The 27,698-nt window shown below is 51.3% G+C and overlaps 2 protein-coding genes across 2 annotated transcripts in view; both read right to left on the bottom strand.

The window, feature by feature from the left end:
* Positions 1-102: 102 nt before the first annotated feature.
* Positions 103-7,453, bottom strand: LOC141731345 (uncharacterized). Its single transcript, XM_074555971.1, has 8 exons — positions 7,043-7,453; positions 5,925-6,646; positions 4,916-5,565; positions 1,770-1,825; positions 1,460-1,519; positions 1,101-1,163; positions 571-661; positions 103-329 (listed from the first exon to the last, which is right to left on the bottom strand). Exons 1-3 carry the CDS (start codon positions 7,451-7,453, stop codon positions 5,367-5,369), a joined length of 1,332 nt encoding a protein of 443 aa, XP_074412072.1. The 3' UTR covers positions 103-329; positions 571-661; positions 1,101-1,163; positions 1,460-1,519; positions 1,770-1,825; positions 4,916-5,366.
* Positions 7,454-10,118: 2,665 nt separating this feature from the next.
* Positions 10,119-27,698, bottom strand: part of KIAA0319L (KIAA0319 like) — a 30,639-nt gene continuing 13,059 nt past the window's right edge. The window contains exons 5-21 of the mRNA XM_074555406.1: positions 26,791-26,892; positions 25,861-25,958; positions 24,528-24,615; positions 23,371-23,463; positions 22,685-22,817; positions 21,616-21,844; positions 20,792-20,915; positions 20,191-20,323; positions 19,238-19,386; positions 18,801-18,952; positions 18,488-18,626; positions 18,015-18,174; positions 15,983-16,125; positions 14,895-15,017; positions 14,167-14,257; positions 13,729-13,820; positions 10,119-11,838 (exon numbers count right to left, since the gene is read on the bottom strand). Coding sequence (XP_074411507.1) covers positions 11,651-11,838; positions 13,729-13,820; positions 14,167-14,257; positions 14,895-15,017; positions 15,983-16,125; positions 18,015-18,174; positions 18,488-18,626; positions 18,801-18,952; positions 19,238-19,386; positions 20,191-20,323; positions 20,792-20,915; positions 21,616-21,844; positions 22,685-22,817; positions 23,371-23,463; positions 24,528-24,615; positions 25,861-25,958; positions 26,791-26,892 — 2,237 coding nt within the window. The 3' untranslated portion in view covers positions 10,119-11,650. The remainder of the gene's footprint in view (positions 11,839-13,728; positions 13,821-14,166; positions 14,258-14,894; positions 15,018-15,982; positions 16,126-18,014; positions 18,175-18,487; positions 18,627-18,800; positions 18,953-19,237; positions 19,387-20,190; positions 20,324-20,791; positions 20,916-21,615; positions 21,845-22,684; positions 22,818-23,370; positions 23,464-24,527; positions 24,616-25,860; positions 25,959-26,790; positions 26,893-27,698) is intronic.

Here is a 27,698-nt window from a genome sequence, read left to right as displayed (position 1 = left end):
GGAAACACAGCCTGTGCAATCCCTTCCTGGAGCACAGCACAGCCCCAGCGGCAGGACAGCAACCTGAGCCACCACACACACCCAAGTACCACCACACAGACATGCCAGCACTGTGCATTTATTGCTTATTTACTGCTGAATTCCAAATCATTGAAAGCAGAAGCTGTGGGAGGGATTGGACTTTCCAGCACCAGCCACTTGAATATGAATCTGTGCTTGGAAGGAAGGGAACTTGCTTCTGCTCCCTTGCGTTGAGCACAGGGAGCTGTTTCTGTTCCAGCAGGCCATCAGCTGCTGCTCAGAGGGCAGTCAGGCCATTTATGCAGCCCCTGCGAAGACAGAAGGGTGATGTTCCAGGAGCATCGACGCTGCCTGTTGAGGGACAAGGATGAGGCAGGAACCTGAGCCACGACCACACACACTAGAAATGCACTTCTATTAAAGTATTCAAAAGCATTTAATGCTCAAGGCCATCCAAATCTGTTAAATGGTCAGCTGCTGATCACTGATGGCATTCTAGTCCATGCTGTGGGAAGACATGAAGCAGGCTGTTGGAGGGAAGGAAATCACCTTCTGTTCACTGGCCATGGTGATCAGGCTTTCTTCTTCTGGTCAGCATGGCATTGGCTGCAGCCTGAGGGGCTGGCCTTTTGTTTCCCCCCTATAAAGACAGGAGTGTCAGGTCCCAGAAGCATCGAGGCTGCCTGCTGATGGACCAGCATGAGGCAGGGACAGCCAACAATGTCTCTCCAGCAAGAGTCTCCCCTGTCTGTGCCAGAGAGTTGGCCTGCAGTCAGCTCTGCTCTCTGTGCATATCCAGCCCCTTTCTACTCTCCATTTCCACCTGTGTCCACTGCTCCCAGTGGACACAGCAGTTCTTGCCACAGAGCACTCACCTGCCTGCACAGCCCCAATGCCCTCAGCCCCAACCCCAGGGGGTCCTGGCTCTTCCCACCACATTGGGATGGATCCCTTTCCCGCAGTTTGGGCACATTCAGACCAGTGAGGGGTTCAAGGGCTGCTCTGGCTTCAGAGTAAGCCCAGGCTACAACCCCGTGTTCCACCCAGCACAGCCCAGGCCCCCTGCCCTCCCCACTCACCAGGATCACCGTGTGCACCCCCGGCATTCACAGAGGTCTCCATGGGCTGATTCATTGCGACAGCTGCAGGGAGGGCAGAGCAGCGTTAGGGTTCTCTCTGTGACCCCCATCTCCCCCTGCCACCTGCACCAGACCCGGCCTCCCCACAAGCAGGCAGGGAGCAGAGCGGGCAGCGAGGGCTGGGGCTGCAGGGACGGGGACAGCCCTGGGCGGCAGGAGAGGAGCAGCGTGCAGGGCTGCGGCACCGGGGGCAGACACAACTCCAGGCAGAATTCCAGGCAGCGCTCAGAGCTGCCCCTTCCCTCTCAGCAGCACAACAAGCTAAGCCGAGCGTTGCTCATCCCGTGTCAAATTCTCACCCAAAATTGCAGCACCTATGACCAGTACCGCGAGGTAAGCCACGGCAACTGGAAGAAAGCCTGAAAAAGAAAATGACAGATGGGCGGGAGTGTGTGGGCAGTAAAGCTCCTCCCAGCTGGAGCCCAGCGCCCTGTGCCGGGCAGGGCAGGGTCCCAGAGGCAGCAGCAGCTCTGCCAGCGCCGCCCTCCTTCAGCCCTGCAGAGGCCCCAGAGAAGAGGGGAGAAGGGACGAACCCCAGGGTCTCTGTGCCCCCTCGATCTGCCCCACGCCAGAGTCCGGGCCCCCCACCCCATGAGCCACGGAACTTACTCATGGGAAGCTGGACAGGAGCGAGATCTGCGATGAGTCTGCTCTAATCCCGGTACCTTGGGAAGCAAGAAGATTTTTCTGCGGGGCCGGCAGCTGTGACCAGCGGGGCTTTGCTGCCCTCCACGATCGCCCCCAGCCGCCCCTCTCCCACCCAGGAGACCCCGGCCCCCTCCCCTCACAAGAAGAGACCCCTCCTGTCCCCAGCCCCGGCTCCTGCCCGGCCGCTCCACCGGCACAGCGAGGGGAGCAGCCCCCGGTACTGTCCCCCCATTACAGAAAGGCTGCTGTCCCCAAACACCCACCGCGACACTCCACGACACCAAAGTCTCGTTTACGCTCTGAGGGTCCAATGGCGTTCGGAAAAGCTCCCGCCAGGAAAGGCAGCTGTGGGTCAGCTGCTTTCCGGGAAATTCGGAGCCATCGCTCCGTTTCACTTTCTTCTTAACTCTTGATGGTGCTGTCTCTGCTAGAGCAGGGCTGGGGCCCTCGGGGTCGCACCCTCAGGGAGTCCTTTGGCCCCGATGGCCTCGGGCGGGGGCTGAGGGGGAAGGACGCGCCGGGCTGGGGCTGCTCAGGCTGTGCCGGGGCTCCTGTGGCTTCACGGAGCCTTTCCCCAGCAGGTTTGGGACCGGTGAAACTCCGCGGCTCCTGGAGCACCCACAGCAGTCTGGAGAGCAGAGGTGGAGCCGCTCTGCCTCCTCCCCACAGGGCAGCCTTAAAAACCGGCCGAAACCCCTCTCTGCACCCCCGTTTGTCCCGGTCCCTGCAGCCGCTCCTCAGCCCGATCCCGCTCGGGTCAGCACTGATGTAGCCCTCAGGGCCAGCGGGTGCTGCAGCTCATGCGCCGCTGCAGCTGGTTGAAGGGGACCAAATCCAGTTGCAAGTTGATCTGGTTCCTTTTTACCAGCCCCAGGGGACGCATCGTCTCTCCGGAGGCTCCGTCTGGTCGCTGCTGGTGATGGGGGGCTCCAGGCGTGGGGGTCCCAGCCCAAAAATACATACTTCTTAACATTCCATAGCACCGGCCGGCTCCATATGGGCATATGAAGAAGTATGTAGGGTTGGGAGGGAGGGCCGGGCGCCGCGGGGCTGGGGGCGCAGGGCACGGGGCTGCCCCTCTGCTGGCCGTGTCCCCCAGCCCCAGTGAGGTCCTGCAAGGAGCCCGTGGCCATGGTGAAACCCGAGAGCGGGCAGGGGCTCTGGGGGCGCCTCCTGCCCACCCCCAGTCCCATCCTCATCCTCTCCCCGGTGCAGCCCAGGTGGAGGCACTGCCCAGATGGCCTCGGTGCCCGCAGGCACCTGGGAGCTCTTTATGTTTGGAGCCACGGCCAACCCATGTGTGCCTCGGACCCAGAGCCCCTCAGTGGCTGCAGAGTGTTCAGGCCGGTGTTTTGGGGGTGGCTGCACTTTGAGGCTGATGGGATACTCCAGGATGCAGCTGAAGCTCAGTGGTTTTGGCTGTGGGGGCACCTGTGCAGCTGCACCTGTGAGGAGACGGGGGCACAGCCAAGGGCCGTGTCCTGTGAGCCCACGGGGGCCAGCAGGGATGGGTGGCAGAGGTGGGTGCCTGTGCCTGCAGCCATTTCCACAGGGGAATCCTCCTCGGCCCTGGCTCTTGGCTTGGCAGGGGTTCATGCTGCTGCTGTGCTGGGTCAGGATGCACCAACTCATTCTCCTGCATCCTCCATGACCCCCAAACTCCACACCCCCATATCTGTCCAGGTGCCAGAGCAGTGTTTCAGCTGGTGCACATAAAGTCAGTGTAGGTGGGGACCCACCTCCCACACCCCCATGCCCCTGCCCATTTTGTTTGCAGAGCCAGGAGAAGGACACAGGACTCTGGGCCCCTCCCCACCCAGCAGCTCTGGACTGTGAGTGCTGGAGTTGCCTCTGCCCATGGGAGGAGGGATTCAGCTGAGAACTCAGAGTCTTGACAGTCTGAGGGGGCTGTGGGGGCTTCCCATGCCCAGCACAGACACGGCAGGGTGACAGAGGATGCACGCTGACTTTAGTTTCCTTCCCAGCCCTAAACCTGCGGTTGGAATGGGACAATGGCAAGTACAGGGAGTGTTCTGGGGTTCCCTGGGCTGCCCCGTCTCAGGACAGGAGGTGAGGGGTGCGTGGGGGTCTGGCTGTGGGCAGGAGGGGCTGGCTGGACACGGCGTGGCCGTGACTCAGCACCAGCAGCTTGGCCACACACACCAGAGCTCCCTGCAAGGAGCCCCCGGGTGCCAAGTGCAGCCTCACGTCACCAGCCCAGCTCACAGCAGCCACAGGCAGCAGTCACTGCTCAGGGCCCCCCAAGACACCAATCACTGCTGTGGGGCACGGCCTGACACAGCCAGGATGCTGTGCCAGCAGCCCAGGAGCTTCCCATGGCTGCTCCCCAGGGATCCCACCCTGAGCATCCCACACACGGCTCCCAGGAGCCTGGACAAGGGCCCAGCCCAGCAGGAGCAGTGGGCACAGCGTGTCTGGCAGCACCAGCACCCCCGAACCACCCCAAACCAAACAGAGTGGGTGTCCTGAGCCCGAGGCTGCAGAGATGCACCCATTTCACCCCCGGGGCTCTGCCGGCCCTGCAGTGCAGTGCCAGGCTGCCCTGAGGATTTGCTGCAGCAGTGCTGGGGTCCCAGGGACTGCCAGCACTGCCAGGCTGCAGTGGGAGTCAAAAGCTCAGGGCTGAACCCACCCTGAAACCACAGAGCCAGGGCTCTCACATGGCAGCCGAGTTCATCTCCAGTCACCTCGGCTGACCTTGGGCAGGCTCCCAGGGCTGGGAATCAGAGACACCCCAGCCCGAGTGGCCCACACAGCCCCAGATCATGGCACTGCTCCCACAGCCCTCGACTGGGCTCTCCCAGTGACCTTGGAGGCTGCACCAGCTCCAGGGGATCCTCACTGCATCCAGAGCACCTCGCTGTGTCCCCTGCTCCAGCCCGGGCCCCCCTGCCTGCTCCCACCACCCCTCCTTGCCCCTGCCCTGTTCCACAGACCGCTTCTACCCCACTGCCCTCTCTGTGCCCGGACATTCCCTGTCGTCCCCACCAACCCCTCTGCAGCCCCGGGCGTGCCCCCCACCCCCGAAGGCATCCCCGAGCCCTCCCCAGCCCCAGCGCTGCTGTAAACCCCGAGCCGAAACCCACCAGGGAGCTGCGGCCTGGGGCAGCCCCTCTTCCAGGAATCCTCCATGCCCGCACACCGGCTGTGGATCCCCGGCCAGGGCAGCCCCCGTGCTCTCTGCGTGCCCCGAGAGCAGCTCCGTGCCCGGCCAGGGTGGTTTGCGGGCACCAGGCGGCTTTGCAGGGGCTGCCGGGGCCGGCCGTGGTGGCACCCACGCGTCCGCAGGCACCCAACAACCCCGGCTTGGCTATAAAAGGAAGAGTCTTTTTTCTCCCCCGGCTCCGCCAGCGCCGCGTCCCTGGCCGAGCTCTGCAGCCGCTGCCCCGCAGGGCCCTTTCCAAGTTTTCCCATCCAGCGCTGCCCCCCCAGCTCATCCATCCCCACTGCAGCAGCTGCTGGGTGACTTACAAAACACCAAGAGGCCCAGCAAGCAGGAGGGTGCAGGGGGAGCGCTGGCACGGGGTGCCCGGGGGATCACCCCGGCTCCGTCCTGCCGTCCCTTGGCCCGGCATTACCAGTGTCGGGGCGGTGGGCGCATGACCCCGGTGCACCGGCGGTGGTGGTCAGCGCTTCCCTCCGTGCCGGTCCAAAACGCGATGCCGAGGTGCCCAGAAGTTGGGTTTCCCATCCTATCCCGCAGGCGTGGGATGTCCCCACTTTGTGTCTCGGCTCCCTGGGGAGGGGGCGACCCACCCCGCTGCAGGGGGACCCCCGCAGGCAGCAGGGCCGCAGAGCCCCAGCATTCACCCCAAAGACCCCTCTGCAGCCGGGACATGCCGGGGAACCCCATTGTCCCCCCAGCCACCCCCGCTCCTCCGCCCGCACAGGGCTGGCCCCAAGCAGGGGGGGCTGCGGTGTCCCCCTCCCCGGGGCGTCCCCTCCCCGCCCACGCTGCCGGCGCCCGCAGCCGGAGCATCCCCGGCCCCGGCGGGCTCAGCACCGGCCGGGCTCGCTGAAGGTTAAACCTTGGCGGCGGGGAAAGCCCCCCTGCCCCCCGCAGACCCCGCAGCTCCCTCCCGCAAGGCCACTCACGGTGCTGGAGGTGACAGCGGCCGCAGCAGGCTGGGCTGGCGGCAGCGAGCTGCGGTGACACCCGGCACGAGCACGCTGCTTCCCTGCTCGCCTTGACTTTGCCACAGGACTCCTCCGGCTCGTCCGCAGGAGCTTGCAGCATCCTCCAGTTCAGCGGGAGAAGTTCCTCGCCAGGAGGGAGGGAGGAGGGAGGGATTTAAGGCAGACCCTGCCGGGGATGCAACATCTACGGGTGCAGCTGAAGACCCCTCGCTCCCTGGGCACCCCAAATCTCCCTCCTCGCTCTCCCCATCCTGGCGTTGGTGTCCCGGCACACGTGCCCGATTCTGGGTGATCTCTGCTGAGAAACCCTCTCCCTCCCGGACAGAGACAGCCAGGGCTGTCACCAGCACGCAGACAGCGACCCAGCTCTGCCACCTGCCCCACGTCCCCCGGGCGCCCTCGGGGGTCCCAAGCCTTGTCGTGGGGGAGCCGGCACACAGCACCGGGCCCAGCAGCAGCCCAGGACAGCTCGAGGGCAAAATGGAGCTGGTGGAGTGCACAGAAGGGTGAAATCTGTCACCACCTGAGCCACACGAGATTCCCTGTGCGGACGGGCATCCCTGGGTGTCCCCAGGCCACCCACCTGGGGTGTCCCCAACCACGGGGCGGTTGTCACAGCATCCCCAGCTGCCAAGTCCGGGGGTACAGAGCTGCTCTGCCCACCCGGAGCCCCACCTGTCCTACCTGCAGAGAGCCGGCAGGGCAAGGGGCAGGATGCTGGGAGACACCTTAGCGTGGCTCCCAAAGGGAAAAGCCAGGGCCAGCAGCGTGGCATCCCTCCCGCGGCGGTCCCGGCGGCTCCCTGCCTGCCACGACACCCTCCCCACGCCGGGTGCGCTCTGTTTGCCTGCTATTTTTGGCAGCCTCCTAAGAGCTCCTCTCAGGCTATTAATAATGAGAGTGAGAAATTCGTTTGGCCTCTCCTATATAAGGAAAGGTAGAGGCTTAGAGGCAGCTAAATATACTGGCGCGTGCGGGAGCGAGCGGGGAGCCCTTGGCACCGCGTGTGGAAAAGAGATTGTTTGAACAATGGAAACACGGACTCACTCGGAGCACGGGGCCCCGCCTGGACCGACGGGCGGACGGAGGGATGGACGGAGGGTGACGGTGCCCGCGGGCCTCCACCGCAGCAGCCGCCGATGCCCCGCGGGGCTCTGCCTCAGCAGGAGGAGCAGCGGGAGAGGAGAGGCAGGAGCGGGGATGCTCTGCAACTCCTGCTCCGAGCCAGCCACGCTCGCCCCAAAATGCCTGCGACAACCCCCGGGGAGTGATGCTGGGTCAGGAGGGACGTGAGGGGTGCTGGTGGTGGGACCAGGTGTGCTGTGATGGGGCCACACGGCCGGCACAGGGTCGGTCCTGCGGCTGAGCCCCCGCAAATCCCGGCCTCTCTCAGGGCCGTGACCGACGCTCCTGCCCGGCTCTGGAACAGCCCCGGGGGTATTTCCCCAGCCGGTGGTGGAGGTGCCACACTGTGGCATCTCTGGCATCTCCGCAGGTGTCACAATGTGTCCCACCAGCACCCTGCAGTGTGCCCGCACCCTCGGCGTAGGGATAATTTACGGAGAAATCATTACTGTGTCCCCCCCGTGGCTACGGGAGACCCGGGCGAGGTGCGGGAGCTGCTGTCAGGGAGAGCCCGGCTGAAGAAGGAAAGCAGCAGCAATCCAGGGAATCCTAATGACAGGAAGGCGCTGGGGAGCAGCGCCAAATCCACACGGTCGGAGCAAGGACAGCACATGCAGCAGGATGAGCACAAAGAGAGGAAAAACCGGGTTCCTCTGGCTCCGGAAAGAGCTTTTTGGGCTTTTTTTAACTCTTTGTAGCCACGGTGCTGCTTAGGGAGGCACAAGTGGTGCAGCTGCGGTTGCAGCCCCGACCTCTGCGGCTCTGTCACAGCCCGACAGGCGCCTGGCCTCGGCCAAATCCCAGCACCCGAGGGACTGCGGGGCTTCCCCGGCTGCTGAGCCACCAAAACACCGGGACAGCCACGGTGGGAGAGCCCTCACTGCTGCCTTGGCCACAGCTGCCTCAGTTTCTTGAGCTGTGAAATTCCAGCAACAAAACCAATTTCACAGACTGAGGATGCTCTGAGGCTCCAGCCAGGCACTGATCCCCTCATGGGGATGTGACAGAGACCAAAATCTGCTGGAGGCAGGAGCAGCTCTTTGCCCTCAGGGCAGTGAGAAGCCCCAATCTCCTGTTCTGGAGCTGCTGTAAGTTCTCCCCACCCACCAAGCAGAGCCAAGCTGGGGAGCTCAGCAGATCCGGCTTCCTCTGTCCTTAGGTGACATTGAGGGAAGTGAACTCAGAGGCTCCAGCCCACCCCATGGACAGAAGGACAACCCTGAAGGTGAATCTCCAAAAAATCTGTGTCCGAGTGCCATCAGTCCCTCCTGGCTGCCATGTGCTAAACTGTGTTCCCTACACAGGCAGCCCCAGCTAGAGCTAGGTGGCCACAGTCACCTCCTTCAAGGACTCCACTAACTAATAAATGTTCCTCTGCTGCATGAGGAGGTGCTGCCATCCAGGTGTGGGGCAGCTGCTGCTTTGCTTTCCTGTGAAATGAAGCCTTAGGTGAGACCTGTCCCACAGCTGAAACTGGACAAAGAGGAAAACATCTTCCCATTTGCAAGAAACATCTTCCCATTTTCAAGAAGCATTTTGTTTGAAAAAAAAGAATTTTAGTCTTGACCCAAGTAACACTGGAATCACCAAACATCATTAACCAAAGTGCACACAGGCTGGGCACCCCCAGCTATGCAGCAGGATGTGGAAAAGATTTAAGAGCAAACTATTTAAAATCTATAGAATGTGCCTCAAATATCTTCACTAGTGCTTGAATATGTTAAAGGAAATAAAACTGAGTGAAGGTGCTGGTTCATCTGACAGATGTCTCAGCCTTTAACTTCCACACGTGGGCAACTTGTAGCCAGTGTCTAATTGTGAAATCATACAGCATAGCAATGCAGAAACCTTCCTGAGCAAGGGCACGCTCGCGGCGCTCAGGTAACAAACCAGCAGCAACATCAGTGGCACTGGGAGAGCAGGAGAGCAGGGAAAGGGATCCCAAAAGCCCAGGGAGGCTCTGGGCACACCCCTGGGGAGGGCACTGCAGCACACAGCCCACCCTGCTCCTACCTGGGGCCTGTTCCCACCTTCAGCATGTGGGGTCTCCTCACCTCTGTCAGCCCCACACGTCCTTGTGCCCCCCAAAGCTGGGGTGCAGAGCCTGTCCCCATTCCTGAAGGTTTGGTGGCGCTGAGGGTTAACACGTGGAGGGGGAAGAGGCTGCACAGCCAGGGAATAACAATGGGAGCCAGGAATCTCATGTGAGCTGTGCTGTGCTGTCACTAAGCTGCACTCAGAGATGGCAAGTGACTTGGAGCTGCTGGGCATGGAGGGAAGGCCAAAACCTCCCCCAAAGCCCAAACTTGAGTTGGGTTGAGGAGCAGCCCCTCAGTACAGCACCCCCACCTGAAGGGCTGTGACCCCACAGTGAAACACAGGGGTGAAGGGAACAGCTGAACAAAGGTGCTGGAGGTAACAGGGATTGCAATTCCCTCTCCTGTAACAAGCAGCCAGGCTCACTGAAAGCCCACCCTGGGTCTGTTGAGAAGGGCACTGACCCCTGCAGTGCCTGAGCCCTCCCTGGGATGGGCAGGAGAGAGGGGCTCAAAAAGCACAATCCCCAATGACCAGAACTCAGCAGAGCCCAACAGTTCCCCTCTCCCATCACAAAGTGCTCCCAGCTGCAGCCTCAGGGCCACACCTGGTCAATCCCTGCAGCTCCAAAGCCTCCTGTTCCCACAGTTTGCTCACTTACACCCACATGAAGGCGCACACAGAGGTCGGTGTCACCCAAGAGTTAAGTGTGGGGCCATGGGACAGCCAGCCCTGGGCTGTGCCCTCTGAGGAGCCTCCCAGGGTCAGCCCTGCCTGTGTGTGGTCCTGGGTGGGTTTGGAGGGTGCAGGAGCCTCCAGGGAGGGGAAGCCTGAGCCAAGCCCCAGCTGTGTGCCAGACAGCCCAGGCACAGGGTGGCCCCTGTGACGCCAGCAAATGCCACAGCCTCAGCACTGGGAGAGCTGCAGGCTCCAGAGCTGGCCTGAGCAACAGCTGATTGCCCAAAAAATAAACTCAGCAGCAGCCACGACTACATTCAGTGAGGGAACACCCCCTCACGTTCAATAGTGTTTAATCTTCATCTAGCTCAACACAAATCAGTAGTGCAGCAATATAAATACAACTGAGGAACTTTAAGCCTTTTGGCTTTCATAGCTCAATAAGAAGGAAAAAAAAATGCCAATGAAACCAGTTTCCAGTTTTTAAATTAAACACAAAGAAAGGCAATGAACTGCCCACCCATCCCCAGAGAAGCAGTGGCATCCTCCATGCCAGCACGAGGCTGAGCTCTGCCCGAGGACAGGGTGCAACTCACGACAGCAGCACAGTGAGATAAAGGAGTGGCAATGGGAAAGGAACCCCCTGCTGCCCCTGGGCTCAGGGACACAGTGACACGCTGTGCCACGTGCTGCTGGCACTGCCCACCACCCCTGGGCACCCAGAGTTCCCTTTTCCACCACAAAAGGACATCAGTGTGCTCTTGACACTGTGATGGGAGCACACAGGGCTCTGCAGCCACACCAGCACAGGGCCAGTGAGCTGCCAGCCTGAGGGAGCAGCCAGCTGGGGACTGCACAGACCAATCCCCATCACCTGGGATGTGCAAATTTTAAGGAAAAAAAAAAAAAACAAACCCAAACCAAAAAACCACAGTACATAGTGTTCCATAACTGAGATATGGTTATGTCCAGCCTCATGGACGGCCTGGTGACCAACAGAAGGTGCTGGGGCCACAGAACATGTCACAGCTTTGGAATGAAGCCAGACATTGGACAGAGGTACCAAAGGTGGGTGTGTGTGTCCCCAGCTCTGGTACCAAGCAGGACTTTGCTGCAGGAGGGGGTCTCCCAGCCTGGGCAGTAACCACAGGTCAGCTTTTCACACATCAACAGGCACCAAGTCCCAACACTCCCCATGAGAGCAGCCTGACAGTGATTGGGAACAGCCACAAACCCCTCTCCTACCTGCAAACTGCCAGAGTGTTTACATTCCCCCTCCTCTACACTCCAACAGCAGCCAAGTGCATGTGAAAGGACAATCTACATTAAAATAGTGCTCAAACCATTAGGGAAGGTGGGAGTAAAGGAGAAGAAAGTCGTTGGACAGCATAACTAGCCTGTGGTAGGCTATGGGAGCCTGAAGGGAGCTCAGAGCACAGCTCAAGTCCTTGACTTTCCTTCTCCAAGGAGCTCCAAGGCAAGTGAGCTGGAAGTCCACAGGTGCTCCCTCCAGTGCAGTCTGAGGTGGCTTAGGAGCATCCTGCACATTCACAGTTGCTCCAAGTGGTTCTGTCCTGCCCTCTCCAGATGCCAGCTCCATCCTTTCCTGACTCTTCTCCTGGGGTTCACAGTTGCCTTCTCCTCCCTTTGATTTCCCTTGAAGTTCAAATTCAAGTACAACCAGTTTTAACCGAATGAAAAGAAACCCACAAAACCAAAGTTATTTTTCTGTGAAACGAGTTAGCAGCGTTGTCCTGGTCAAAGCGGCCTCCAAAGGCCCTGCTAGGACAGGGATGGGATTTGGCCTTCCCTGCTGAGCTCCAGCCAAGGCTGCCCAAGGGGGGCTATAGGATCTCCTCCCTCTGGCTCTTGGCTTTGAGGCTCAGCTGCCCGTTGCGCAGGGAGCCGTTCTGGCTGCGCAGCAGTTTCCCTTTCTCCCGGTCAGGCCATGTGAAGATGGCTTCATCACTGTCCAGCTCCGACTCTGAGTGCATCAGGCTCGTGTTGAGGACTTGGGCTTTCTGTCTGCCACCTTGAAAGGGAAACATTCCCAGGTTAGAAAAGCTTTTAACACCAGTGAGGACCTCACCTTGCTCCATCCCCTCTAAGTCTCCTTTTCTCATCACGTCTAAGAGGCAGCAGAACCTGACTTTCCTCTGTGTGCCTCTTATTCCCTGGGATGCTGAAGCCAAAGTGATCCTGTCTCAGACACTCTGGCATGTCAGGGGTCACAACAACACTCCAAGACAGCACAAAGCACAACAAGCAGCCAGGAAGGCAATGATGTGACCAGAAGGGAATGTGAGTACATGGGGGAGCTCTGTCTCCCTGACCTTGCTCGGGGCATTGCCTAGAAAATGCTTGGAGGGCTCACAACTGGAGTAAGAGAATATGCAGGTGTGTGAGGGAGATCTCTGCCATCTCACTGCCCTCTCCCTACTCTCCTCTCTGCAAGAGAAGAGAGATAAATTAGCAGGATGAATTTAGATTAATGCACAAGGACAGGAGAGAGACATTTACTGATATTGTCAACAGAGGAAATATTTAAATTTAGCTTTTCCCTAATGGAGAAATGCAACATTTCCTCTGTTAGCTCCCTGGACATATCTAGCAGGGAAAAAGACTTCAGTCAGCAGCAAGATGAGTTCAGTTACCAGAGAGCAAATGGTGAGGCACATTTAGCACACTGATTGCACAGTGGGCTCTGAGGTGACAGATGGTCAGATTAAAGCAGAGTTGGGTGCTGAGGGAGGGAAACACACCCTGGTTTCCTGCAAGGGTATCTGTGTTGGAGCAGTGGGACAGCCTGGTGCTCAGAGGAACAGCTGATCAGTCTGGCACTGCAATGCCCTCCATGCTGCTCTTGGGCACTGCTCACTTTGCTGGAACACCATTAAATGGGATAACACCAGCATGAGCAGTCATTTCCTGCTCACAAACAAGGATCAGGGACTCTTTTCCATGCACAGTTAACACATCCCCTTCCCTAAAGAAAACCAGGACACACTCTGACATGAAACACACACTCAGCAGCTGCAGAGCTCCCTGGCTTTCAGCAGGGCTGTACTTGGCACATCCTTCCCAACACTTCCCTCTTTCCTGGTCAGTCAGCAGGTGCCCATGGTTCATGTATCAGATAAAAACACTCCAGCCTGAAATAACCCCCTGATCTTTGCAAAGCACTGCCAAGCACTCTCAGGTCAGCAATGCTGGCTAAGAACACTGAGGACAAATCCTGCCCTTCTGGAATGGGCCAATGGCCCTGCAGCCACATGGAGCACTGAGGAATTCGTGGAGCTCCCTCTGAAATGCACCTGCTTATTGGAAAACTAAAGGATGAGCTAAAATGTGAAATTTTCACAGCCTGATAAGCACAGGAGCAAGAATAAATAAGTTGATGAACCAGTTGTTTGTGGTGGGTGAGTGGCAGAGCAGAAATAAACCTCCATCTCTCCAGTACACAAGTATTTTGAGGTTGTTCTCAGGTGTTGATCAGTTCAGTGTAATGTTTAGTGCCACTGAATTCCTGCTTTACAGTACAGAATGACCAAAGAATTGCATATTGGCAAGAAGGGAACTACCAGAATCCAGGGGGAAGCTTCAGAGCAGAACAAGTTACAGTCAAGACCCAATTTTGGGCTTCCTGAGTCAGACTGTTCTGCACAGCTGAATGCATCCCCTTCCTACTTCTGAGGTACCAAATGGAGACATCAGGACCAGGCCAGTTTCAGCCCCAATTTCCAAACCTAAAAGTTAGATGACTTTACTAAATACCCCATATACAGATCTGAGACAAGCTCTCAGATCTTCTGAGACCCCTCTGTCAGTCCCTACATCACATTTGTTTCACTGTTAAGTCCACTAAGGAACAATCCTCAGTCAGCACTCTGGAAGTGCTGAGCTCTTCCCTCTCATGTTTTACCTGCTTTGGGATTTGGTTTTAACTCCAGGCTTTCCTGATCCGTTGCATCCAAAATCTTGTATTTGCTTTTTCTTTTGGATTTTCCTTTCCGTCTAAAGGGGAGAAAAAGGAATTAAGGAACAGTCCATTTCTAAAAGAGCCAGAAGAAAAACAACTCTGATCTTCAAAGCTAAAGCACTCGCTATTTAGGATTATGCTCATATTACAAAGTGAAACGTTAAAATGTTGCTCAGTTGCACATTTATAGGCTAATCCAAATTTTCTTCTTAACATAACCCAGAGTTCTGGAACTTTAACATTTAACTTGAAACACTTAAAACCCAGGATCCCAAGGCTCAGCAGATGACCTGCTGGGACAATGGGATTGAATCTTTAACCTCCTACTGCAGACACTTGGCTATGAAACCTGGATACAGCAGGGTTTGGTCTCAGTCCCACCTCTTGCAGCAGCAGATCACCATCCACGACAAGATTCCAAAGGCAACCACGATGACAAAAGATGCAATGATCACATACAGCACACTCCACTCTGCAAGCAAAACCCCAGAGATAAACACATTTTGGCACCTCATACAACTGACAGTGCACATTTTAGGGGACTGGTTTTGGGAAAGAAAAGGCAAGGCCTGCCTCTCTGCAGAATTAGAGACTGGCATTCCCCACTGCAGCACCACCAGATCCCCTTGGGAAGCTCAAGATCCAATGTGTGGATTGGCTGGGCAGTGTTCACTGAGTGCTGGTTGATAAAATTTGCTCTCCTGTGGCAGGACAGAGGTGACAGAAGAGAGCTGTGATTTACACACCCAGAATAGACTCAACTCTTATTGAGTGTCCACTGGGAGAGTGTGAAGGGAACTCATTCCCCTGTCAAACATCTGCCCAAAGGTGAGACAAAGGTCTGTGTGCTGGTGTCAGCATCTCATCAGGAAATGACAGAAGAGAGCTGTGATTTATATACATAGAATAGACTCAACTCTTAGTGAGTGTCCACTGTGAGGGTATGAAGGGAACTCACTCCCCTGTCAAACATCTGCCCAAAGGTGAGATAAGGGTCTGTGTGCTGGTGTCAGCATCTCATCAGAGCAATGGGGATGCCTGGCACGTGCCCAGCCTGGGTTCCACACAGGGGTTTCTGTGCCAAGGTGCCACCCAGGGGGGTCACTCACCGCAGTTGCTTTCGCCGTCCCCCATCTGCACCCTGAGGAAATTCTCCATCCAGAAGGGGTCACACACGCAGCGCTTGGTGAAGGAGTCACAGCGCCCGTGCTCGGAGCAGTTCAGCTGACAGGCTGGGGGCCAAAACCAGCAAGGTGAACTAAATGACTCACAGGTGAGGTAAAAATGGGAGAAAATAGTTCAATCCAGCCAACCCCTCCTGCAGGCTCTGATCTCAATGTGGCCCCTCTGCAGCTCATTCATAGCTCAGTAATCACGAGAGGTGAGAAGTGCAGAGTAAGCACCTGGGCTTCCTGCCAAACTGAAACATCCCACTTCACCAGCAACATATATTTTGCCTAATAAATCCTCATTTTGATATACAAGTTATGGAATTTGTATATTAGTCAAGTAAATGTTTTTAAACAAAGTTTTGATTTTCCAATTCAAACCCCGACTGTGAGACAGACAAGAAACAAACAGATCCTTTGGAGGCACCAAACAGAACTGAAAAATGGCTTCTGAAGGCCACAAAATGGTAAAATCAGGAAGTAATGAAAATAATTACTTTACACAATTCTAGTTTCAAATCTCTAACTGACGAGCAAATGATCCTCACAGGATGGATCTCATAAAAGAAAAGCAGTGCTAATGTAAAGATGTAAAATAATGATAGAAGGGGAACATTTCTTGCAGACTGATGTTTGTGCTGCACAGGAAACGAGTGGGTTCACAGCTACAAAGATGTGCCATTTATTGTTTTCAGGATGACACTGATTTCAGTGGCTATAGTCCATTAATACTGTATTTTAGTTTCATAAGTATCAATCTGCTTTTGGTTTTGTGAACTCTTATCTTCACAGCAACACTGCAAGTAATTATTTATAAGAAGCTGAATAGTGAATGGATGGAATTAATTGGTAAATAAGTGATTAGTGAATAGTCTAATACACTTAATTTCTGTCTCTCATTTATTAACATGAAAGCTCCTGCAGTGAGTGTGTGTGGGCATGGGGGTGTTTTCAGCACCCTTATTTCTGTCAGGCAGCTGAAAGGAAGGTAAAAGATGTTCAGTCTGTCCCAAGAGACTCTCACTTACTGACTGTGTTAATCTCCAGGGCCCGGAAGATGAGGAAGTCTGACTGTTGTTTCCTCAGCTCGTTCTTCAGCGTCCAGGCCACTTCTCGTCCTTTGAATATCTGGTGGGGAGGCTGGTTCTGCACAAAGAACACCATCTTTGTGCTGGAAGAGAGGAAAAAATTACTAATTATCTGCTGCTTCTCCAAACATCAGGTGGAGAGCCACACTCTCCAGTCTGTCATTAGAGGGACTTAATCAGAATCCCAAATTTATCTGAAGACCAGACTGCTGGCTCTGTTTGAAAGCAGTAATGGCACACCTGATCCTGCAGTAGAAAACCCTTCAGGATATCTGATCCATTCATATTTTCCAAGGTAGGGCTGCACTGTTCTTGAATTTGCATATCAAGGAGATCTTTGCATGTTCATGCCAAGCATCAAATCCCCAAACTTTAAGGTCTTGCTGTTTTCATACTCTCCTTCCTTCCTCACTGTGGGATTCTGAGATTTTACTACTCTGAAACTTTGGGGTCCATTTACATGCTCAGCACAGAGCTCCAGCACCAGAAAATAGAAATTTACAGTATTTTGCAGAGTTGAGTTTGAATGCACCAAGTGCTGTAGCTCAAAACCAACCCAGGTGTGAAGGATTCTGTATTCTGCAGCTTTACTGCATTAACTTTATGACAGAAGAACTTGTTCCTCATGGCTTGCTCACCTTGCAGAGCCCTGTGGATCCTTTAGACTCACAAAAGGATGCATGAATGTTTGGGATTTATTATCACTAGTGAGCTCATGAGTCAATGGCATTTCAGTGAAACCCTCAGAGTATGTGAAAAAGAACAAACCAACAGCCAGAGGAAAAAGCTCTTTTTTAACAGCACAAGTTACTTTGACAGTGGAAGCAAAAATGGGATCTTAAAGCCATCTGTCAGGAAACCATCTCTGCTCCGTTTTAACACTTCCCACTCTTTTGTCTGCTTGAACACATCAACAGATGAAGCATTAATGACAAGAATCCCTTACTTGCCTTCCTCAGGGGCGACTGGCTTGCTCATGGCAGAGACAGAGAGCTACAGTTACAACAGAAAGTGCTGGCTCCTCTGTTCTCAGCTCTCTAGGTTTGCATGGACAATGAATTCTGATTTTCCTGCTACAGCAGGCCAGGTGGACACAAAGGAATCGATACATCAGAGCACTGAGCTAGGTGTAAAGTAACAGCAGATTTATTGCTGACTTGCTGCAGGACTTTAAGCATGTCCCTTAAATCTTCTTCAGTGCTTTAGGTACTTTAAAACTACTCCCCTTTTAATAAAAACTAAGTGCAATATTGCACTTATTTCAACAGATTGCCACTCATGGCTTGTTGCCACTCTCCAGGTAGGCAATACCACCCTGACCTACAGCCCTGCTCAGCAGCCAACTTCCATGTGTTTAGGATAAATGCAGTTTTCTGTAAGCCAATTAGTAATCAAAATTAGGCTTTTCTATCTCCTCAAACAGAAATTACATTGGCTTTCAACATTTTTTTATACATTAAGTTGAAGCAGTGGTGTGGGCAATAAAGCTTCTGCAGAATTAGTGGAAGATGTCCCTGCCTGGGGCTGTGTGGTTGGACCTGGATGATCCTTAAGGTCCTTTCTACCCAATCCAGTGTGTGATTGTATGAGCTATCCATTTGGCAGGAAGGTGAGGGGGATTGTTACACACTCTGGTGTGTTTTAAGTGTTTCAGCAAACTCCTGCACCAAGCTCTGTTACTTCTCCAGCTGCAGAACATCCCTTTACAGAGCCTCCACAATTTTCAAAAAATAAATCAGATTTGTTCTTATTTTACAGGTTTGAGGTGAAAATACATCAGCAGCAGTTTTCAAGGGCAATGCACCATCTCCAGAGGGGAAAGATACCCAAGACCTGCTTGACAACTCTGATCTGAGCAGGAATATCAACGTTAAGCAACAACTCTGCATGTTCCAATCTGCTTTCCAAGAGGCTTTGATTTTCCAAACCCTCCAGCAATTCCTTGCTGTGTACCCTCCCAGATGAATCCCACCTCTGCTCAGTGTAGGGCTGGATCTTTTGCACGGTGATGTCTGAGTCCAGGACCCCCAGCAGGACCCCAATCTGCCGGATGAACATCCCCTTCTGCCGCTCCGTCAGCTGGCTCACGTTCACATCCAGGATTATCTCCACCAGGTTATTTTTCCTAGGATCTAGACAGAATGTAGATTGTACAGATCTTTAGAGTTTCTATTTAGCAGCCTGGGCACAAGGCAGGTTTTTAGCTATATCTCCAGGATGTTTCTGATTTGAACACAGAACTACAGAGCAGCACTGTGGGAAGGGACACAAGGTAACAGAAGCAGTGAGAGTCAGCCCTCAAAAACCACAGGAAAACACAACCACATCCCCCAAAACTTTTGATGTTTACAGTTCTAAACTAGACTAGGTGACACATTTTAATCCCAGTGTGCTGTATCCAGAGGGCTGCAGGCAAATGTGGTACAGCACAAAACCCAGACTCACCAGGTTTGACCTCCACCGTGGTCCTTTCCACATCACTCTCTCCTTTGGCATCTGTTACTCTGAGGTGAAATGTGTAGGTCCCTTCTACCAGATTGGACAGGAGGAGGACAGGATGATGGTCTGAATTATTTAAGACTTCCTGGAAGGCAGAACAAAGTAAGTATGAGGAAACAAAGGATCAAAGTAGCACCATGTATTGTCATATTTCAGGATATGACAGAGTAACAGCCCAACAAGGAGCTCTGTATTTCCTCAGGAGCTGTCAACACTACTTTGCACTGATTTTTGTGGTCCTTTACAAAAGAAAGCTCACCCCAGCTGCAGGGCTCCCCTCATCCCGGGTCCACAAGTAGCTGACAATCCCTTTATCATCAGAGGACTTGGATCCATCCAGCTCTGCCGTGTTTGTGGGCAAGGTGATGACAACATTACCAGCAATCTTTGCAATGGGCGGCTTGTTTATCTCTAAATAAACAGAGAGAAAACACTTGGAGAAAGATCTTGTAATGCCTAATCAAAAATTAATCCAGTGTACTCCAGAAATCCCAGTCTAACCCTAGGGAAGAGAAGGGAAATACTGCAGGATTAAATTGAAAATACCATTCCTCCAGAATAGGGCAAATCTCAAGGCCACTTCAGTGCTCTCCACATTGTCTCCCTCCATTCCTTACTTTTGTTGTGTCTCTGAACACAGGTTTTGCTGGACTCAGAGATAACCAGTGACTGAGCAGCTCTTGTGGCTGGATGTACCTTCCTTGACGATGACGTTGACGGAGCTTTGGCTCTGCAGGTTCCTCTCATCTTTCACTGTCAGAGTGAACTCATATGTCCCAACCTGGAGGCCTGTGACAGTGGCAATGCTGCTGTTGGCATTCTCCAGCTTCACACCATCTGGACCCCTAACCAAGACACAAAGGGTTTGGTTAGTTTTGGACCTTTTTCAGGGGTTTTGAGAAGTTTAAACTTTGCACAGAGCACTGGAGGCAGCCTCGCTCCAAACAGGAGCCTGGGAATAATAATCCATTATAAAAATCAAAATTGTGTTCTCCAGTTACAGCAAGATAAGCTAAACAATAAGTGCAGGATCCAGAACAAAAAGCATAATTTCTGGCAGGTTAATGTTTTGGTTAATTTTAAACCAGAGGAACACTGATAACAGCACTAAAGTGATGTTTACAAATAGTTGTACTTTCAGCAACTTGGCTTGTGAACTGCACAATGAACCAATTTTGAAAAAAAAAAGGTGCAAAGCAAGAACAGTCCTTCATTTCTAGGGCTTTGCACAGACATTGCATTAGCAAACAGAAAAAGCTACTGCAAGTTGCTCATAGGCTTTTTCCTGAATTCCCTAAAGCATTTCAGGGAATTTAGAGTTGAAGAGAACTCTGCCTCCTTTAAACCAACTGCAAAAGCATTGAGTTAGGAGGCCCTGCTGTTGTTGATTACAAGGGTCAGGCTCTCCATGAGACCCAAGCTGTGCATGGAAACACAGCTGAGCCACACCATGCTCAGGCCTAGAGATGAAGGCAAAGCTTTTCTCATGCTCAAAGAAAACTCCACTTCTTTTCAATCAAACATAAATCCTTGTCTTATTCAGGTAAAACTTGGCAGGCCCCACGTGACCATGACTGAACACAAGGGAAGTGTGAGAGTGTTTTAAATGAAAGATTTGCATACACAAGAACATGGAAGGTGATACACACCGAGTTTTTTCCCAAAGATAGAAGACAATCTTCTGGTCATCCGAGCTCTTGCTGCCATCTAGAGTGGTGCTGTCCACAGGAAGAGTCAATTCTTTATCTGGACCAGCATCTGCCTTTGGGGGCTTGTTGTTCTCTGGAAAAGAATGCAGGGTTTCTCAAACACACACCATAAAGATGAAGCTTAAAACACCACCAATAAGATTTTCTGCATGATCCCCAGTACACCCCTTGCCCACTACCTTGTACTCAGATTAAAACTAGGAATTCTGATTTTTGCTCTCATTCTCTCAGTACTGCTCCACTTTTCCTGGCCCTGTCCCAGGACCCAGCACTGTGGGCAGACACAGCTCTTTGCAAATACAATCCTGCCTTTAATGTAGGAAAATATCAATTAGGTTACACTGTGCAAAATAAGAGAATGGCCCACAATGGCAATATTCCTACAAGCTTTCTTTTGCTCATTTATCAGCAATATACCATCCCAGAATGTTCCTAAATCAGATCAGCTTTTCTGCAAGTCACCATAGGAGGTTGCTGACAGATTGCAGCTCACCTCCAACCCCTGGAAGAGAAGCAGCAAGAGCAGGTAAAGGCAGCTTACCTGGCTGGACTATCACAGTGACCTCTGCAGTGGACTGGTGGCCAGCAGAATCAGTCACTATGAGCTGGTAGGTGTAATCACCTTCCTGCATTGCAGAGAGCTGCAAGACTGGTGTCCTAACACCCTGAGAGAAAAGATTTTCATGGATTAAAAACAATCCTCATGCAGATGAGGGTGGACCCAGAAGACTCTGATTCTAAAGTAACCATTACCAGCACATTCCAGGGGGTTGTCACCAACTCCTGCTGTGGGAGCAGGAGTCTGTGCCACTTCAGCAAAGCACTTGCAGCTAAATTTATGCACACTACAAGGACACTGTTGTGGGACATAATAAGAGCAATGCCATACAAGCAGACCTTTAGGGATTCTGTAGTTCCCAACTCCAGCAAAATCTCTGGGGAGCCATGTGCAAATCCCACATATTGTGAACATGATTCATGGACTTTCTTATTTTACAAATTTGACAGTAATAATCTTCAAAAGAAAAATCATGAGACAGAAACAAGTTCCAACATTTATTTTTTAGGAGGGTCTGGTCAGTATCAGCAAAGTTAGAGTCCAAGATTCAGCTCAAAAGTTCCCACCTCTCTGGTGGATTTAAAACTGCATTGCCCAAGAAAGGAACAGGATGCCAGTGGTGATGCTGGTGCACCAGCTCAGCCACTAAACCACCACCAGCTTCACTTTAAGCACATACTTATATCACATATTTGCTCTGTAGGATTCTAAAAGACTGAATTTCCTAACAGTCAATTCAAACTGGTTTGTTTATAGATAAAATCCCAGCTAGTGAGCAACCCAGGTGGAACACAGGAGACACTGACCTGCATCTCCATCACCTTCCCTTTGCTGTTGGGGCTCAGCAGCCACTCGTAGCTGACGATGCTGTGGTCGTCCGTGCTCTGGTTGCCATAGAGAGTGATGGAGTTCTGGGGCAGGGTGATCACCTGGTTTGGGCCAGCATTGGCCACTGGAGGATAATCCACTGCCTTCTTCACAGTCAGGTTGGCAGTGGTGGAGTTGCTGGCACCATCTGAGTCCACAACTGTTAGACTGAAGAGGGAAATAAGAAGTGATGGTGACCAGAGCTGAATGGTGACAGCCTTTTCTGAATAGAAACTTCCCCCAAATGTCCAATTATCAGCCTCCAAGTGATGCAAGGAATTCAACAGTCACATCCATCTCTCACTTGAAATCTAACAACCATTTCCAAGGTGAAACACAGAAGTGCATTACTAACCCACAAGTGGAATGACACAGCACATCTCCTCAGGTAGGCTGGTACCACAAACACAACTGCTTTCTGCTAAATCTAGATCTGAGCATGGATCTGATTAGTTCATGCCAACCGCCTAACAAGAAAGCAGTGTTCATTAAGAGGTATTCCAGGTTGTTTTACTTTAAATAGATCTGCTAATGCAGTGATGGACATCACACCAAAACACAGGACAAATACAGAATTAAAATCAGCTCCCACCTATTGCCAAGGTTGTGCACCAACCCATTAGAACTCATTCACTTATCTGACACAAACACATTGCATTTAAAAACTGGATTTCAAGACTGCATTTCTTCCTAAGCCTTTACCCAAAGAATTTAGATTTGACATTTCAAGGGACATTTTGTAGCACTGACAGACCAGCCATCATCTTAACCAGGGCTACAAGTCAAGAATAAGAAGTAGCTGGACAGCTTATCTCTCCTGAAGTGCAAAGCTACAAAACTACTTGAAAGTGTAGGAGTGGAGAAAAGGAACATCACAAAACGGATGTTGGAATGGAAAAAATCCATGTTTTGTGTTGGGTTTTTCTAAACCAAATTAACACTTCAGGAATCTCATATATTTCACTCTTAAGGGATGAGAACGGATGGACTCTGCCAGGTGTGACCTACCTGAAAGTGTAATTCCCAGGTACCAGGTTGGTCAGTGTCAGTATGGGAGTGTCACTGGAAACCTTCTCCTCCCTCAGGGGACCCTTCAGCTCTTCCCAGTGGTAGCTGATAATTTTATCATCATCAGTGCTTTCTGTTTCAGTAATGGAGGAAAACACACACACACAAGGAGTTGGAAAATGCTGCTTCACAGATTCCAATGGTCAGTCCCCACTTCTGCCCTGGGTTTAGTGGGCAAAGGTATTTTTGGTTGAAGCCCAGACTCTCTGTTATGCTCAGATACCCAAACTGTAACAAATCAATGCTAGATGGGGCTAAGACAACCTGAATTTGTATAAAGGAACTCCTGAAAAGCTGTAGTGCAGGCCAGGATCCCTAAAGGTGGCGTGTCACTAACTTACACATTTGAAGTTTAGCCAAGAGCCCAGTAATTTTGATTGACAGTAATTATTTTTTGATTCTGAGCAGCAACCTCCAGATCTTTTCCTTTTTTAGGAGATTGGCTCAGGCCAGTGCCCTTCAAAAGGAACATGGAGAGGTGCTGCTCTGTGTGTTCTGCTCTCCTGGCCAGAGAGGCTAATTCTTTTCAGTGTCACTGTTTCTCTTAAACTTTATGCAACAGGCCAGCCCAGGAGCAAACACAAAGCCCCCTGCTGGATGCTGCACTAAAACCTGCAGGTACTCACTGCTGCCATCGATGAGAGTGGAAATGGTCGGCAGGGAGATTTCCTGGAACGGTGGGGACACGATGGCAACAGGAGGCTGATTCACCCGGGGCTCTGCAACAACAACCCAGCTGTTACCATCTCACCACAGGCAGAAAATCCTGGCCAAAAAACTGCAAAACTATCAGCAACAGTGATTTGTGCTTCCAGCATGTTCTACACCAGCTTGGGGAATCAATGTTACCAAAAAGGGGGTGCAAACAGTGTGGGGGTGAACAGCCAGCACATCAGTGCTCTGGGAAGGCTGCACTGCATCAGGTCAAGCACCTACAGCTTCTTGCCACAGTGTGGCTGCTGCTCTGAAAAGTGAAGGATTTTGGTGCAGGCTGCCAGCTGCAAAGTCACTGCTTATAAGGAAATGAGCAGCCACAGCACCCAGAAGAGCAGCCACACACTCTTGCTAATTTAGGGAGTGCAAGAGGATTCTTTACCCACAAAGCTTGTACAAGAAGTCTTGCTGAAGACTGCAAAATGAAGGGGTTTTATTGACACCTGTGTTGTCTCTTTACACAGGCCACATAAAAAGTGAGGCAGCACAAAATGCTGCATCTCCACCAGCTCATCAGCAAACCAAGCCTTACAATAGGGAATGAGATTTGACTTAACCTGCCTGTGGTTGGGAATGATATTCCTTATGGACAGAAAAGAAAGGAACCTCCAAAGGAGTTTCAAAGCTCTGGCTTCTCTTCAGTTTTTACTCCTGCTGCTTGAAGCTTTTTGTCAGACTGCAGCTAGTTTTTATGGAAGCAGTGGCCTTTCAGGGTGAGGTGTTTGCTGAGCACTTCCCTATCAGGATTAGAGCTCTTTTATCAAAGTGGTTGGCTTGATACAGTAGAGCAAAAATAGCAGTGTGTTAGCAATAGCTTCCAATCTCAGGAAATTATTTAATATATGCACATATATATATATATATACACACATATATATACACACACACATATATATATATACACACACATATATATATGTATATATTAAATGATGTATATATTACATGCTGCAAGTTCACAGCACAATGAACTATCCCCACACCAAACCAAACAATCTAACCCATGGTACAGCTGCCTTGGCTTGTCAGAGATGGGTGAAATCAAGGAAAATCCAACCCCAGCACTCACTTGGATTCACTGTTACATTCACATATCCCTCTCCATGAGCGTTCTCCCCATCCACAACGACTTTGAACTCGTACAGGCCAACAGTAAGCTGGAAACAAACACAAAGGATTATTTACCTACAGGTTGGTGGCACCTTGTCAGGACCTATTGGAAGGTCAAGTTCCTGTGCTTTGGCACAGGAGCACCCAGGCAATTGTGCTTCAGCCTCTGCATACACAGCAAAGGAGGGTTTCCAGGCCAAAATGGCATTACAGGTATTTTAGTTTACAATGGTTATGCAGAAATCAAAGACTTGTATTTCTCTCTGCCACAGGATTGTCAGTCAAGCTTTATTTTAAAGCAACAAAAGGCTAACAGGAGAGATAACAGAGATTAGTTCAGGTTGTCTGGCCACAGGAATCTGAGCTAGCAGATTGCATTTGAGGTGTAAAAAGCTGCATGCAAGAAGAAAATCTCTTATTGTGTGTTTTTATAAATGCAAATACTTCTTCTTTTCCTTCCAGGTGACATGAGCCAGGCAGTCACCTCTTCACCATCCACTATTGAGCCAAAATAAGAGGATGAGGGACCAGATGCTGGATAACAATCTTGACACCCAAAAGGCTGAAACCCTGACAGCGACCTGCACACTCCTTTCCAAAGGTTTAGCTCTGCATGATATCCTTACTACAGCCTGTAGATTTTTTTTCTGAGTGCAGTAGGATCCAGGCTGCTCAAAGGAATGTCTCAAACACAGAACTGTATATTCACAGTACTTAGAACCATTTCCTTGTTAAGAATCCCCATGTACAAGACCTGGCAACCCTTTCCCTGTCAGAGCTTGTCTAAGAGCAGCAGCCAGGACATGCCATGAGATATTGCAGGGCTCTGGTTAATGGGAGCAGCAAGACCCTCTTCCAGTGGGCAGTACAAGGCTCAGACTATCACACTGCTCCAGGAATATTCCCTCCCCTTGTTACTGTTAAATTGTGCCATTTGTGTGCCTTGTCACACTGCTTGTAGGCAGCTTGTACCTCCTGAAATCAATTTCTTCCTTCCCTCGTGCCAGATCAATCTCCTTTCTCTAAGAGCCTCAGAAGAGGGCTTGCAGCCCAGTGTTGGCTGCCTGCCCATCATGCAATTTCCTATTCATCCTGAAATCCCACACAGGTCTTTCCTGGCTGCTGAGGTTCCCATCTTCTTCATCCTGAAATCCCACACAAGTCTTTCCTGGCTGCTGGGATCCCCATCTTCTTCATCCTGAAATCCCACACAGGTCTCTCCTGGCTGCTGGGATCCCCATCCTCTCCACTTGGCATTTAACAAACAGGATATGAAGTAGCCAAAGCTTTACCTTAGACAGCTTCAGGGTCTGGGAGTGTTTCTCTGCCATTACTCCACTGTAGTCTTTTGGATGAGTAATCAGCTCCCACTCATAGGAATATGTGGTTCCTAAAACAAAAAGAAAAGGTCCAGATGTTTGTTTTCAAAGCCTGTCTTTCTGCCATGCTAAAGAACTGCAAAGGTATTAAACATTTACAAGGCTCATTCTGCTGCACTGTGGAGAAATGAGACAGCTTGGGCTGTGGCTTTTTGGGAATATACCCAGGAAAAGAGACAATCTGTGCTTCTAAACTCATTTACTCTGGAATCAAAACCCATCTTTCAGCCTCCAAGGCAATAAAGAGCTTTGGAACAATCACAGCTCCAGGATAATAAGAGAGAAAAGCCTTATCACATCCTCAGATCCTGCAGACAGAGGAATGCCAATTTTTGAACAGGAATGAATCAATCCCTGCTGCCCACAACATGGAACACACCTGCCTCTACAGCTCCCACTGCCACACTGGACAGAGTTAGGAGAAGAATTTTAAAAATATCTGCCAACAATTTGCATGATGAAATGAGGAGTGTATATTTGCCTCAGCAGGCAAATACCCCAATTCAGATTTTGATCACTTGCTAATACAGCTCAGTTCCTATCACCAAATATAAAGAATAGATGCTAAAAGTCCAATTTTTTGTCACACACCATCCTGTGAATGTGCCATCTCTCCCCACAATCTCCCAAATCCACTGGTTTTACAGCACTTTCCATATTTTTGTGCCTCACTGTTTTCTCTGAGAGGCAGCACAAGGCAATAGCTGAGTATGAAAAATTTCCACAGGAAAGTGCTCTCTGACAAAAGACATTTTCAAGACTGCCCTTATTACATGCCACACATAATGACTGTTTGCCTTTCCACATCCCCAGCCCTTAGCAGAATTCCCAGGGCAGCTTTACCAGGTGGTGGTTCAGGAAGCACAAATGCATTCAGCTGAACTTCATTCTTTGGCAGGGTCACTTTAACGCTGTCTCCAGCAGAAACCACCAGCTCCTTCATAGCTGAAAAGGACAAACACAGAATTGGAGAGGAACAGGGGGCAAAAAAACCACCTTGGTTTCATTTGATGGAATAAACCCCAGCTACAAATGATATATTTTGTAAATATCCTGCTCTCATTTCAGGTTTTGCTCTCCTTGTCAATGTAAAAGCTCTAATGGGGGTTTACAATTTTTAGACAAGCACAAAATGACTCAGTCTCCTCCTTCTTTGTGCTGAAACCTCCTCACCCAGGTCCAGCAGGATGGGAAGGGTTTTATTTGACAGCTTTTTGGCAGAGAACTCAGCTGCAGGCTCATGGCACAGCAAGACAAACACTGCTACTTCCAAACTGCAATTCCTGAGCTTCACAAATATATAAAGAATCCACAGAATTTCGTTTTTGAAAAATTGCTTGAGGGCTAAGAGATTTTTTTTTAACTTGCATAGCTGCCACACTGGGTATGGAAGCTCAAGATACAAACTTGGTCCTTTTATTTGTATTTTCTTTTCCACTCCCACTCAAGAATTTTCTTGCCATTCCATTTCAAATAAACTGACAGCTTCCTTTTAAAAACTACAGGGTAACCTTGAAAACTATAGCCAGGGACATATTTTTTCTGCTTTTTATTAGAATTAAGATAACCAGAAAGTTCAACACATTTCTTAAAAACACCTCTTGGCCTCCTCATCTCTCTCTTCCCTTCCCATTTGCTTTATATTTGTCTTTTTATTATTGGACCTGGGAATTATGCATAGAAAATATTAATTCTTTAGTTTGACCCTGTCAAAGACAATGTTTCAGAGGTATGCACAAAAAAATTCAAAT

Source organism: Zonotrichia albicollis, chromosome 20 (assembly GCF_047830755.1).
Source record: "Zonotrichia albicollis isolate bZonAlb1 chromosome 20, bZonAlb1.hap1, whole genome shotgun sequence".
NCBI classification, from domain to species: domain Eukaryota; kingdom Metazoa; phylum Chordata; class Aves; order Passeriformes; family Passerellidae; genus Zonotrichia; species Zonotrichia albicollis.
Note: the sequence above shows the minus strand (reverse complement) of the source record. Positions and strands in the feature narration are given on the sequence as shown.

Coding starts and splice junctions, on each gene's coding strand:
- LOC141731345 (XM_074555971.1), bottom strand. CDS start 7,453: ATGCCAGAGATGCCACAGTGTGGCACCTCCACCACCGGCTGGGGAAAT. Junction 6,647..7,042: donor GTCCATCCCTCCGTCCGCCC/GTCGGTCCAGGC, acceptor CTCTGCAGGTAG/GACAGGTGGGGCTCCGGGTG. Junction 5,566..5,924: donor CCGCTGTCACCTCCAGCACC/GTGAGTGGCCTT, acceptor CCCCCTCCCCAG/GGAGCCGAGACACAAAGTGG.